Source organism: Bos indicus x Bos taurus, chromosome 6, assembly GCF_003369695.1.
Source record: "Bos indicus x Bos taurus breed Angus x Brahman F1 hybrid chromosome 6, Bos_hybrid_MaternalHap_v2.0, whole genome shotgun sequence".
NCBI classification, from domain to species: domain Eukaryota; kingdom Metazoa; phylum Chordata; class Mammalia; order Artiodactyla; family Bovidae; genus Bos; species Bos indicus x Bos taurus.
This window is the reverse complement of record NC_040081.1, coordinates 89,302,246-89,316,468: the sequence shown is the minus strand read 5'-3', so window position 1 is coordinate 89,316,468 and position 14,223 is coordinate 89,302,246. Positions and strand designations below refer to the sequence as shown.

Below are 14,223 nucleotides of genomic sequence, written 5' to 3'. Positions count from 1 at the left end.
TCTCTTTAGAATTTTAGACAGATATTCTTTATATTGAATCCAAATTCATCTCCCTCTAACACTTAGGTCCTTGTTGCAACCCCTGGGACTAAGCCGTATGAATAGAATTCATTTTCCATGTGACAACTCTTCAAATATTTGAAAAAATCTATCATGCAAGCCACCTTCCCACCCTCCCTTCTTGCCTCTGTCCTCTCTGCTTAAAGCTAAACAACACAGAAAGAACTGTTATTTGTGAAATAGAGGCAAGAACCCTCACCAGTCTGATTAAGTTTAGCAACTTATCATTAAGGACATATACATTCTTCCCTTTTGGGAACACTAAAAATATATTTCCTTATCTTCATTCTTTTGGAATTGATTTCACCTAGAATTCTAGTAGCTCCTCTTCCTCCCCAGTGTCTTGGAATATAACTCATATGAATCAAAACACTTGAATTCATCAAAGGATTTGCAAACTCTCTCAGAATGTCTACATTCATCTGGGGCTTCTCAGTTTTATATTTTATTTTATTGTAGCAAGAACACAACTTGAAATCCAGCCTCATCTTAACACAATTGTTAGTGTCCATGATGTTACTGTTGACTATGGGTTCAATGGACAGCAGGTCTGTAGCATTTATTCATCTTGTTCAACTGACACTTCATGCCAGTTGATTAGTAACTCCTTTTTTCTCTGTCTGCCTAGCTCCTGGAAACCACTGCTCCACACTTTGACTCTATGAATCTGGCTACTTTAGGTACCTTATGTAAATGAAATCATGCAATGTTTTTCCTCCTGGGACTGGCTTATTTCACTTAGTATAATGTCTTCCAGATTCATCCCTGGTGAGGCATGTTGCAGGATTCACCTGCTAAATGGCTGTTATACCAAAAAAGATAATAGTTTTTGTGAGGATGAGGAGAGATTAGAACTTCTTGCTCATTGCCGATGGGAATGTAAAATAGGGCAGTTACTATGGAAGACAATACAAAGTTTCTTCGAAAAGTTAAAAATAGAACTACTATATGAATTAGCAATCCTGCTTTAGGTATTTATCTCCCAAATCTGAAATCAGGATCTTGAAGAGACATTGGCACTCCTATCATATTCATTGCTTAACTATTCACAGTAGCCGAGATGTGGAAGCAACCTAAATGTCCATACACAAATGGATGGATAAAGAAAATGTGGTATGTACATACAACAAAATACTAGTCAGCCTTAAAAAAGAAAAAGGAAATTGTGAATGTTGACATCTCTTCAGATGCTCTTTAAAAAAAAATCTGCTTGGCAGAAGAAAATTAACTCCCAATAAAAGTGACAAAAAAACCCATGTGTGTGTGTGTGCACACACACATGTATGAGAGATTCATGTATGTTGCACCATATTGAACAACTGGCCATGCCCCTCTTTGAAATTTTCATTATGAATATAATGAGAGCTCTGTGGTCCCAAGTCACTTTCACACATCTCAGCCTCTTCCGAGGCTATTTTCATAGCTCTATGACAGTCACTCTTGTCTGCACATGAATATGTGCCTTCCCCTCCAGATTTTAGATTAATTTTAACTGAAATTGTTAATAATTGCATAATAGGAATCGCTTTTTTGAGAGCTTTTAACTGTTGAAACATTCATCCTTTTTAGCTTCTCAAGCCCTCTTCCCATGACTGTTTTCCTCTGGGTTGCATTTGGAAGCCTGCCTTCTTTCAGTTGATGTCATGTAGCTGACGCTCGTCTTCCCTTAAGTGGCCATAACTAATTCTAGGGTTGCATAGTCATTTTTCTCTTATGTTTTATTTTGCTCTTAACTTTACAGCCAATCTTACCTTGTGAGTTAGAATTACATCCAATTCAGCAAATTCCCCATCTTTTTCTCTATATTTTGAAAAGATGCAATTTTTCAGGAAGTCAAGTGAAGAACTCATCAGACATACTGTTTTTCCCAAATGAGACTTCCAGCAGGTAGCTAGAGGATTGACCTCACTCTCCACAAGTATTTGAGCTACTCAAAGTCAGAGGCAATGATTTACTACTACTAGGTCACTGGGTGTGAAGAGTATATTCAGGATTCAGAACCTGAGCTTATACAGCATAGCTCTGCCTTGTATCAGCTACATGACTCTGGGCAACTTATTTAACTTTGGTGTTTTAATGTTCTCACTGTGAAATGAGAATAACAAAAGTACATAATTCACAGTATACTTGACAAGCATTTGAAAAGTTGTTGTTCAGTCATGTCCAGCTCTTTGCAAGCCCCTGGACTGCAACACTCCAGGCTTCCCTGTCCTTCATTATCTCTTGGAGTTTGATCAAACTCATGTCCATTGAGTCGATGATGCCATCTAACCCCCTCATCCTCTGTAGCCCCCTTTTCCTCCTGCCCTCAATCTTTCCTAGCATCAGGGTCTTTTTCAATGAGTTGGCTCTTCCCATCAGGTGGCCAAAGTACTGAGGCTTCAGCATCAGTCCTTCCAAGGTATATTCAGGGTTGATTTCCTTTAGAATTGATTGGTTTGATCTCCTTGCTGTCTAAGGGACTCTCAGGAATCTTTTCCAGTATCACAATTTAAAAGTGTCAACTCTTTGGCACACTTCCTTCTTTATCGTTCAACTCTCACATCTGTACATGATTACTGGAAAAACCATAGCTTTGACTATATGGACCTTTGTCAACAAAGTGATGTTTCTGCTTTTTAATACCCTGTCTAATATTGTCATAACTTTTCTTCCAAGGAGCAAGTGTCTTTGGATTTCATGGCTGCAGTCACCATCCACAGTCACTTTGGAGCCCAAGAAAAGAAAATTTGTTACTGCTTCTACTTTTCCCCCTTTGCCATGAAGTGATGGGACAGGATGTTTTAGTTTTTTGAATGTTGAATTTTAAGTCAGCTTTTTCACTTTCCTCTTTCAACATCATCAAAGAAGTTCTTTAGTTCCTCTCTGCTTTCTTCTATTAGAGTTGTGTGTTAGTCTTTCAGTCATGTCTGACTCTTTGTGACCCATGGACTGTACCCTGACAGGCTCCTCTGTCCATGGAATTCTCCAGGCAAGAATACTGGGGTGGGTTGCCATTCCCTTCTCCAAATTAGAGTGGTATCATCTGCATACTGATACTCCAGTACTCTTGCCTGGAAAATCCCATGGATGGAGGAGCCTGGAAGGCTGCAGTCTATGGGGTTGCTGAGGGTCAGACATGACTGAGCGACTTCACTTTCACTTTTCACTTTCATGCATTGGAGAAGGAAATGGCAACCCACTCCAGTGTTCTTGCCTATAGAATCCCAGGGACCGGGGAGCCTGGTGGGCTGCCGTCTATGGGGTCACACAGAGTCGGACACAACTGAAGTGACTTAGCAGCAGCAGCAGCATCTGCATACCTGAGGGTTTTGATATTTCTCCTGGCAATCTTGATTCCAGCTTGTGATTCACCTAGTCCAGCATTTTGCATCATGTACTCTGAATATAAGTTAAATAAACAGGGTGACAATATACAGTCTTGACACACTCCTTCCCCTATTTTAGTACCCTATGGATTGTAGCCCACTAGGCTCCTCTGTCCATGGGATTATCTAGGCAAGAATACTGGAATGGATTGCCTTGCCCTCCTCTAGGGCATATTCCTGACCCAGGGATCAAACCCATGTTTACTATTCCTCTTGCATTGGCAGGTGGTTTCTTTACCACTAGACAACCTCACCTGTCATTTAAAAAGTTGGTGCATGTAAAGTGCTGAAAATGGTACCTGCCACACATTAAGCATCAGTAAGTGTTTTTTGTTATTATTATTCTGGCAGTGGGTTGATAAACTCATGTATACTTAGCTGAAAAAATTCCTCCCCTCCCTGTGAGGGGGACTTATAGCAGGCAGGATTCAGGAATATCCACTTTGTCCACAATAAGTGTGTCCACAATAGGGTGAAATGTGCTACAAGAAAAAGGTCCTCACATTAGTTGTGTTCATTTGGATAATACCACCACCTCCTAATTGGAGAAGGCAATGGCACCCCACTCCAGTACTCTTGCCTGGAAAATCCCATGGACGGAGGAGTCTGGAAGGCTGCAGTCCATTGGGTCGCTGAGGGTCAGAAATGACTGAGCCACTTCACTTTCACTTTTCATTTTCATGTATTGGAGAAGGAAATGGCAACCCACTCCAGTGTTCTTGCCTGGAGAATCCCAGGGATGGGGCATCCTGGTGGGCTGTCGTCTATGGGGTCTCACAGAGTCGGACACGACTGAAGTGACTCAGCAGCAGCAGCAGCAGCAGCAGCACCTCCTAATACAATGCATGGTGCAAGGTAAGGTATTCAATGTTTGATGAACTAGAAGATAGGAACAAGAGTGGAAAAAAATTGTATGTGTCTAGGGGGACAGTGCTGCCACTGTATGGGTCAGGAGAATGTTCTCTATCTGGCCAGTTATTTGTAAGCTTTCCCACAGTAATGTTACTTCTATTTCTTTATCCCACGTCCTTCTTTTTTACCCTAATAGTTTCCACTATGCCTCATAATGTCTGCCTTTAGGGCTTGAGATTCCCACAGATGTGCTTCCACATTCTCTTCTAATAACTCTGCTTCTAATATTTTGTTCCAATGATTGCTACAATGGCACCAAATCCTGGGGTAAGTTTGAAGCTACCAAATGAAAGAAGGTCAGAGGGGACTAAGGGAGCTTCAGAAGCACAAATAGTCCCCCAATTCACGGAATTTTAGGCTCACTGTTACTTTCCCAGTGAGTAATTTTAGGCTCGGTGCTCTTTGCTTCCCTCCCCTAGGACTATGTTAGAGAGGGTTAGTGAAGGAAGCCAGTTCTCACTCTTCTCCCCTATGTAACCAATACATAGATTGCAAAATAATATAACTCTAACACACTGAATAATTTCTAATATGCCAGATTTTTGCCTTAGCGATATATATCATTGTGACCTCATAAAAACTATGTCAATCATTACCATCACATTTCATATAGAGTACAAAACTTAAGCTCAGAGAAATGAGTAATCTGTGATCCAGGCATTCAGTGACAGACTCCCATATGAACAGACTAAACAAACTCCAAAACCAATTGTACAGAGTATTCCACTCTTTTGTCCCACATAGAGGAGTGTCGACACTAACGGGAAAATATAACTATGTAGGAAGGGATGAAGCCACTGTGCCAGGTGTGTTAGGGAGTGTAGTTTAAGACCTGGCCATATTACAGCATTAAAATTATGCCACTTAGGTGCTTGCCTACTTAGTCTACAACTAGGGCCTGTACAAAAGCATAGATTTTTTTTTAAGCAGAAGTATATTTTTCAAGTGTTTATGAATATGGTCAGAGGAAAAGGTTGTAATGGAGAGCTGAAACTGATATCACAGAGATGATTATCTCTGAGATTTATGTAGTGTTGGAGAAGACTCTTGAGAGTCCCTTGGACTGCAAGGAGGTCCAACCAGTCCATTCTGAAGGAGATCAGTCCTGGGTGTTCATTGGAAGGACTGATGTTGAAGCTGAAACTTCAATACTTTGGCCACCTAATGAGGAGAACTGACTCATTTGAAAAGACCCTGATGTTGGGAAAGATTAAAGGCAGGAGGAGAAGGGGAAGATAGAGGATGAGATGGTTGGATGGCATACTGCAGTCCATGGGGTTGCAAAGAGTCGGACACAACTGAGCGACTGAACTGAACTTTTTAAAACTGCCATTTTAAAAAGAGAGCAAGTCAGATTGAGGCATACGTATAAACACTGAATGCCTGAGGACTGAAGAAGGTTGAGAAAATAGAAAAAATAAGAATAATCGAAAATAGAAAATAATAGAAAAAAGTAATAATCTCCTTTCCCCAGAAAAAAACTAGGTTGTAAAACAAGATCACCTGAAGACAGCTTTTAGGCATGATTATTCACTGGTTTTCCTTAGAGACTTATTCAATAGTTTCAAGAATATTTGAAAACCTTGGCTTCCTAGGTGGAGTTAGTGGTAAAGAACCTGCCTACCATTGCAGGAGTCTAAGAGACACAGATTTGATCCCTGGGTCAGGAAGATCCCTGGAGAAATGGCAACCCACTCCAGTATTCTTTCCTGGAGAACTCCATGGACAGAGGAGCCTGGCAGGCTATGGCCCATAGGATCACAAACAGTCAGACACGATTGAAGCGACTTAGCACTAGCACACTTGTAGTCGTAGTAGTAAAGAATCCACCTGCTAATGCAGGAGATGTAGCTTCTATTTCTGGGTCAGGAAGATCCCCTGAAAGAGGAAATGGTAACCCACTCCAGTATTTCTTGCCAGGGAAGCCATGGACAGAGGAGCCTGGTGGAATAAAGTCCATAGGTTTACAAAGAGTTGGACACGACTGAGCACATAGATTATACTACTAATTTTTAATAATCTACAATGCATAATGTTTATCATTACTATAAAAACATTATATTCACCATTAATGTTTCTTTTTATTTACCTACTCTTATTGAGTTAAACAATGTTAATGACCACTGGGAAATCTTCCTATACCTTGAATACCTTAAAGTTATAATTTGGAGGATACATGCTGATCTTGAATGGATATGTTCCAGAATTTTCCTGTCTACCACCACTGCTGTGTCTATTTAGGTGCTGTGTCCCATAATAACCACAATAACCACAAATGCCCAAAATAGCTACAAGCTTATTTTGTACTGTCCAGAGGAGAGAGAGGAGTGTCCCCACTGGAGGCCACTCTGTGTGGGAAGAGAAAAATTGATGCTTAAAGGAATTCAAAGGCACCCAGCTAAGATTCTGGAGGGCTGGTTAGACCAGCTTAAAGCTGGCAGAGGAAAGACACCTTTCAATAAATCCCTGGCTTGAGGATTCTGAGGACACAAGTTCTACCTTATAACTCTGTTGTAGATTTGACCCATTCTTCTGAAAGGTTGTTGCTGAACTATGAAAAGACACTGAGATTCTTGGCCTCCGAAGGAGAAGAATTCAATCCGGGGCCGGAGAAGAGGCTTGATCGCTCAGAGCTTTTGTGTAATAAAGTTTTGTTAAAGTATAAAGGAGCTAGAGAAAGCTTCTGACATAGGCATCAGAAGGGGGCAGAAAGAATACCCCCCTGCTAATTTTTAGCTGGATGTTATATAGTCACTCGGAGAAGGCAATGGCAACCCACTCCAGTACTCTTGCCTGAAAAATCCCATGGACGGAGGGGCCTGGTGGGCTGCAGTCCATGGGGTCGCTAGGAGTCGGACACGACTGAGCGACTTCACTTTATTTTTTCACTTTCATGCATTGGAGAAGGAAATGGCAACCCGCTCCAGTGTTCTTGCCTGGAGAATCCCAGGGACCGGGGAGCCTGGTGGGCTGCCGTCTATGGGGTTGCATAGAGTTGGACACGACTGAAGTGACTTAGCAGCAGCAGCAGCATATAGTCACTATATGGGCTTCCCTTGTAGCTCAGTTGGTAAAGAATCTGCCCGCAGTGCAGGAAACCCAGGTTCGATCCCTGGGTTGGGAAGATCCCCTGGAGAGGGAAATGGCAACCCACTCCAGTATCCTTGCCTGGAAAATCTCATGGACAGAGAAGCCTGCTGGGCTGCAGTCCATGGGGTCGAAAAGAGTCAGGCACGACTGAGCAACTAACACACTTACTTACACTATATAGTCACTGCTGCTGCTGCTGCTAAGTCACTTCAGTCGTGTCCGACTCTGTGCGACCCCATAGATGGTAGCCCACCAGGCTCCCCGGTCCCTGGGATTCTCCAGGCAAGAACACTGGAGTGGGGTGCCATTGCCTTCTCCAATGCATGAAAGTGAAAAGTGAAAGTGAAGTCGCTCAGTTGTGTCCGACTCTTAGTGACCCCATGGACTGCAGCCTTCCAGGCCCCTCCGTCCATGGGATTTTCCAGGCAAGAGTACTGGAGTGGGGTGCCATTGCCTTCTGTTAATGAAAGAAAGGAATGTCTTAAAATTCAGAATGGCACCAGGCCCCCTGATCCAAAAGATGTATTTTGGGGTAATCTTGGCACCAGATGAGTCATCCTGGGCCATAAAATGATTGACTTGAATCTTGTAGAAAGGCAGATTACCATACAAAGAGTTTCGTTTACATAGATTAGGGGAACAATGTCTGAGTATAACATACTGGTTTGTCAAGTCGGTTCTGAGCCATACCAACTTGAAGACAGAGTTTGGGGTAAATGCATAGTACATTAACATAACTAAGAAAAATATTTCCGTAAGAAGAATGCATTGGTTAACTCAAGGTTTGAGAATAGTTAACTTCAGGTGGAATCAGGTGTCATTATGGCAATACAGTATTTTAAGAGAAACCTCCTTTTAAATTGGTATAGAGAAGGGAAAGAAAAAAAAATGTATCACTAGTTTGTTTCCTCCTGCTGCTTATGAGAGAGATAAAAAAATGTTTGATTCTTTCAGCCTATTTCCTCCGTTTGGAGACCCCTGGCCTTCCTGCCTGTTAGCCTCTCACTTCTCTTAGTAACAGCTCAGTTTATAATCTAAAGCATTGAGACACACCTCAGTTACACAAATGAGGCCTCATGAAGGTCAATTCCTATCTCCTACTCTTCCAGAGTTAGTGGTTGGAGCCTAGATTTACCTTCCCCCATGGTGGGTGAATTGAGAGAGAGAAGGAGAGAAGAGAGAGAAAAAGAAGGAGAAAGAGGAAGGGAAGGAGAAGAAGGGAGAGAAAGGAGGAAGGAAGTCCAAAAGGAAGGCAGGCAAGAGGAATGAAAAGAAAGAGAAAGTTCCTTGGTCCTGAAGAGATTGAATCTTTGGTGCCAGGAAATTTGAAAGGCCTACTTTCTGGAGTACTTATTTTACTTCTGGCAGTAAATAAAGCCCTTCAGATCAGATCAGTCGCTCAGTCGTGTCCGACTCTTTGCAACCCCATGAATCGCAGCACACCAGGCCTCCCTGTCCATCACCAACTCCTGGAGTTCACTCAGACTCACGTCCATCGAGTCAGTGATGCCATCCAGCCATCTCATTCTCTGTCATCCCCTTCTCCTGCCCCCAATCCCTCCCAGCATCAGAGTCTTTTCCAATGAGTCAACTCTTTGCATGAGGTGGCCAAAGTACTGCAGTTTCAGCTTTAGCATCATTCCTTCCAAAGAAATCCCAGGGCTGATCTCCTTCAGAATGGACTGGTTGGATCTCCTTGCAGTCCAAGGGACTCTCAAGAGTCTTCTCCAACACCACAGTTCAAAAGCATCAATTCTTCGGCACTCAGCCTTCTTCACAGTCCAACTCTCACATCCATACATGACCACAGGAAAAACCATAGCCTTGACTAGACGAACCTTTGTTGGCAAAGTAATGTCTCTGCTTTTCAATATGCTATCTAGGTTGGTCATAACTTTCCTTCCAAGGAGTAAGCGTCTTTTAATTTCATGGCCGCTGTCACCATCTGCAGTGATTCTGGAGCCCAAAAAATAAAGTCTGACACTGTTTCCACTGTTTCCCCATCTATTTCCCATGAAGTGGTGGGACCGCATGCCATGATCTTCGTTTTCTGAATGTTGAGCTTTAAGCCAACTTTTTCACTCTCCACTTTCACTTTCATGAAGAGGCTTTTGAGTTCCTCTTCACTTTCTGCCATAAGGGTGGTGACATCTGCATATTTGAGGTTATTAGGAAAGGTTATTAAAGTATCTGGTCTAGTTAATATACTAAAGTACACTATTTCATACTCCACTGGCCTGAAAATGTTAATTTCATACCATCTGAATGGCACGAATTGCCATTCAGATGGTATGAAACTATGCCAAGTCTTGGCACTTTACAACAGTTAACAAACATTTGGTATTTTTTGCTTAGGTTTGTTTTATTTTTTATTAGTATCTATGGAGAAGGAAAATGAAACAGTAAGGTTCCATTGAGGATACCATGACAATTGTTGCCTAAGGTGCCATCTTGGACTGAAAGGTGCCTTAATCTAGGGTCCTGATCCAGAGGGAAGGAGAGAATATTAGATAGGAAAAGGGAAGGATGGAGATGGAAAGAAGGGAGATGATGTGAACCCTGAGCTTCCTGTGCTCTTGCCCTTTTGATCTGGAGTGCAGTAACCGTCTGTCTCACAACCTTGAATTTTCTGAACCTCGTGCCTGTCCTCCCAAAGATGCTTTATGAGCTGTCGTGTGGGGGCTAGAATAGGATTTTGGAAATGAACAACTGATTTTTATTCCTCTGGATATATTGGTTGCCTGCTGCACTAAAACAACGTGAATTGGTTTTGAAATGAAATGTCACTTATGGAAGAAAAGCACATAATAATTTATTTAATTTAAACAGTGGGGAGGAAGGGAAAGATATCTGAACTGCATATTTTATGTAAATGAATGTTTATTGGACTTTTGGATGCTATAGAAATAAACTTCTGTATTGAAGGGGCGTGATTACACATATTGATCTTACAGGAGGAGCATAGATCAGTATGAAAACTGCTGTACCCTTTAGTTATTTTGGAGATGAACATATTAATCATGTAAGGTAAACTTGAATGCTGCTTTTGTCTTTGAAAGTTGTGAGGGTGCCTTTGTGTTCCAGAAGATGCTTGATGCTGAGCCATCAGATCCCACCTCTCCTTCAAGAATAGGGGTGTTGAGATAGAGATAGTGCTTGGCAAGCCGGAGACTTTCTCCTTATTCTAATAGATCCATTTTGCTGTTGTTTGTTGTTCAGCCACTAAGTTGTGTTGGACTCTTTTGCAACTCCCATGAACTACAGTTCATGGAGCTTGCCAGGTTCCTCTGTCCATGGGATTTCCCAGGCAAGAATACCTGAGTGGGTTGCCATTTCCTTCTCCAGGGGATCGTCCAGACCCAGGGATCCAGGAGAGTTCGTGAATTAAATAAATAAATGAAAATGCAATGAATAGACGAGTAAATGGATATATATATATATATAAATAAATGTGACATTCTTAAAGTAGCTCCTGGTGAGGCCAAACTCCCAGATATTCAACTAATTATATACGGAAAAGAGAAGCTTGTAAATTGGCAAATGCCTGAGGTTAACCACAGTTAGTGTTGGCTCTGGTCCGTCCAAGACGCCAACAATCGGCTGAAATAAGAGAAGCTGGAATTCCAGAGCGGTCCGGGGCTCTGATTCTCGCCCAGTGGGCTCCAAGAGTTCACAGCCGGCTTCCCCCAGGGCCGCCCGCAGGCCCCACATCTCGGACCTCTCCAGGTGCCCTCCCAACCTCTTCGACTTCCCTGGGGGAGGGAAATGAACCGCCAGGTGCGACCCAGTAGGGGGAGTGGGTGAGCCGGCCCCAGGGCAGCCCGAAAGTGTCCCGGAGTGTGGGTGTGGGTGTGGGGTAACTTGGGTGGGAACGGCGTGGAGGTCACGGCAGCGAAGTCCTGCGCCCGGTCGGTGGGGTGTGTGCCACGGGAGCGAGGATAAATAGGAGGCTCCCTCCTCCCGGCGACACTCGCCGAACCTTCAGGCCGCCTGCCCTGGGTGTTTGCCCGCGCGGTAGCCCGGGTGCCAGCCTGGGGAGTAGTTTCGCTTCCTGCTGGCTCCGGGCATTCGTTTCCAGGCACCCGGTCGGGCGCTCGCGGCTCGGGAAGGGGGCGCAGGAGGAGGCGGGAGGCTCGTCTGGGGGCTGCGCGGCCCCGCAGCGCGGTTGATGGCACGGGCCGCCCCTGGCAGCGGCGCCAGCCCCCTGCCCCTGCTCCCGGCCCTCGCCCTGGGTAAGTGGCCGCAGTGGGCACGGGAGACCCGGGAGGAGAGGCTCGGGTGGAGTCGCAATAAGGGCAAATCTTCCGCGCTGGCGTTTGGACTCCGAGGGCGCCCTGGGGCTGGCAGGGGCGGGTGGAAGAACTTGCGTGATTTTGGGTAGCTCGAGGATCCGGCAATTGGGCACCTGGGGCTGCACCTGCTGCGGCGGCCCTGGGCCCAGGGGGCGACCCGAGGGCAGTAAGGATCCCGCTGGCGGGCGCCGAGCGGAGGGCAGGGGCGCAGGTGCCCGCGAGCGAGGAGTGGTGGCAGGGAAATCCACTGAAGTGGGAGCCTGGGAGACTAGACCGAGAAGACATCCCGGGGAGGAGGAGGAAAAGGAAAAGGAACTCCTTGGCTGGCTGGCAATGCAGGCCTTAAGGAGTGTGGAGCCTGGTGGAGAGCTATTTGCCTGTGTGTGCGCCCTGGGCGGGTACTAGAGGTAGGAGGGGGAGGACCTGGGAGGCAGAGGGAGCTGAAGAGGGCCCGGAGAAGAATTATTACACTCCCTTCTTGCTGGCCAAGTTAGGGGGAACAGGAGAAGGGGAGAAAAAAAGACTCAACTTTTGAGATCATCTGGGTCTTCTGTTGCTGATAGGGAAGCAAAGGAAAGGGAGATGAGGTATTTTGCTGAGGGCTAGTACTACTGATGAAACACATTGGTGCTCCACTTAGAACATATGATTTCCTATTTTAAGGAGAAATTGCAGAGAGAAGACTTTCCTTCACCTCGAAGGTGAAACCTGAGTGGGTAGGTTAGGGGCTACTGGGTGTGGTCACCTGCTAGGAGGGAAGAGTGGTTAATGGAAGGAGTGGCAGGGTGCTGCAACTTCGGATGCTGGCGACTTTATACAGCTGGAAGCAAGGCTCCCCTCGCCCTCCAGTATAGGAAAGTAGCAGGAAGATACTCAGGTGGGAAGATCCTACTACTTCAAGGTGTCCCCTCTGCATCTTGATCATTGGAGGTAGGGGGAGTGGCAGAGGGATGGGCAACTGGCAATATTCTGTAGTCCTGGCTGGGATGAGGGGGAGGGACATCTGGACTTGGGGCACCAATGTGACAGCTAAAGTGTCTATGTGAAGAGGACACTATCTTCCAGTCTGGAAAGGACTGGGCTTTCTCTTATGGAGGAAAAGAGGTGGGGTCTAAATGAAAACTTCCATTTGGCAGTGTTCTTGGAGTAGGATTGGTGCCTAAAAGGTGTCATGGCCTTAGTTGGAAGTAGATCAGACTTACACCATGGTTAGAGAGAAAGAACCGATTTACAGAGCCTGCAGAGGGAGAAGTCAGAAACAATTTAGAAATGGAGTGATGTGGAGCCTGAAGAAGGGCAGTGAGCCTGAGAGGTAGGGCTAGAGACAGTACTATGCATTTACCAGCGTCACTTGGGTGAAACTAGCATTCTCTTCCTCTGTTATATCTGCTCTGTCCTGCTGTCAAATTGTTTATTGAGAATCTGCTACAGTGAGCAAGAGGCTAGAGCATATTAGGATGGGGGTGGGAAGAGGGCTCAAGAGAGTCTTAAAACATGATTCTTGACCTAAAAGATATGTGTTAAATTTAGGAATGCAGGACTAACAGATATGAAACAATAGGAGAAAATGTCATGAAACCAGAGAAAGGAGAACTCAACAGGGAGGAATGGAACAGTGGGGACGCTGCATAGAGGACTTGAGTGGGTTGGATTGGAGCTTGGCTGGGTTTGAAACAGTAAAGAGAGAGGGAGGGCCTCCTGATGGCTCAGCTGGTGAAGGATCCGCCTGCCAATGCAGGAGACCCAAGAGACAGGTTTGGTCTTTGGGTCAGGAGGATCCCCTGAAGAAGGAAATGGCAACCTGTCCTCGTATTCTTGCCTGGAAAATCCCATGGACAGAGGAGCCTGGTGGGCTACAGTCCATGGGGTTGCAAAGAGTTGGACATGACTGAGCGTGCATGCACACAAACACAGACACAGACACACACACAGACACACACAGACACATGATTTGAAATAGTGGAGAGAGGGGAAGGAGAAGGGGGAAAAGTATTTACCAAAGTGTTGGTGATGGGAATGAAATTAATTTCCTGGAGTCTGCTTGCCAGAAAGTAGAATTGATGAGAGGCAGACAGATTATGAAGAGCCAAAAGAAGCCAGATTAAAATATTTTGATGAGTCAATAAACAGTTAAACATACACCATCATAGGTCTTGAATACAGAGTGATATAATACAAACAATGATTTAAGGAGACAAGCCTGGCAGTGGAGTGCAGTGTGAAAGGAAAGGGGGCCAGGGTATGTGATTGTCTCATAGATATAATCCAGGCAAGAGCTGATTTGGGACAAGATTAGGGTGGTGTCTGCAGAAATGGCTATAGTAGAAATGACTATTCCAGGTTGATAGGCATTCTTCACTATTAACTATCACATGGTGCTTTTTAATTTTTTCTCAAAACTTGTCAAAAGGCAGAAATGAAAAAGCAAAACCAAACAGAGCTCTAATCCAGTGCTGTTGTAACTGAGGGTAAGCTAAGTGTGCAACTGCCGTGTTGAATGT

The 14,223-nt window shown here is 44.6% G+C and overlaps 1 protein-coding gene across 1 annotated transcript in view; it reads left to right on the top strand.

Moving 5' to 3' along the window:
- The first annotated feature begins 11,232 nt into the window (after positions 1-11,232).
- Positions 11,233-14,223, top strand: part of BTC (betacellulin) — a 50,174-nt gene continuing 47,183 nt past the window's right edge. The window contains exon 1 of the mRNA XM_027544754.1: positions 11,233-11,662. Within this exon, the coding sequence (XP_027400555.1) occupies positions 11,599-11,662 (64 nt within the window). The 5' untranslated portion in view covers positions 11,233-11,598. The remainder of the gene's footprint in view (positions 11,663-14,223) is intronic.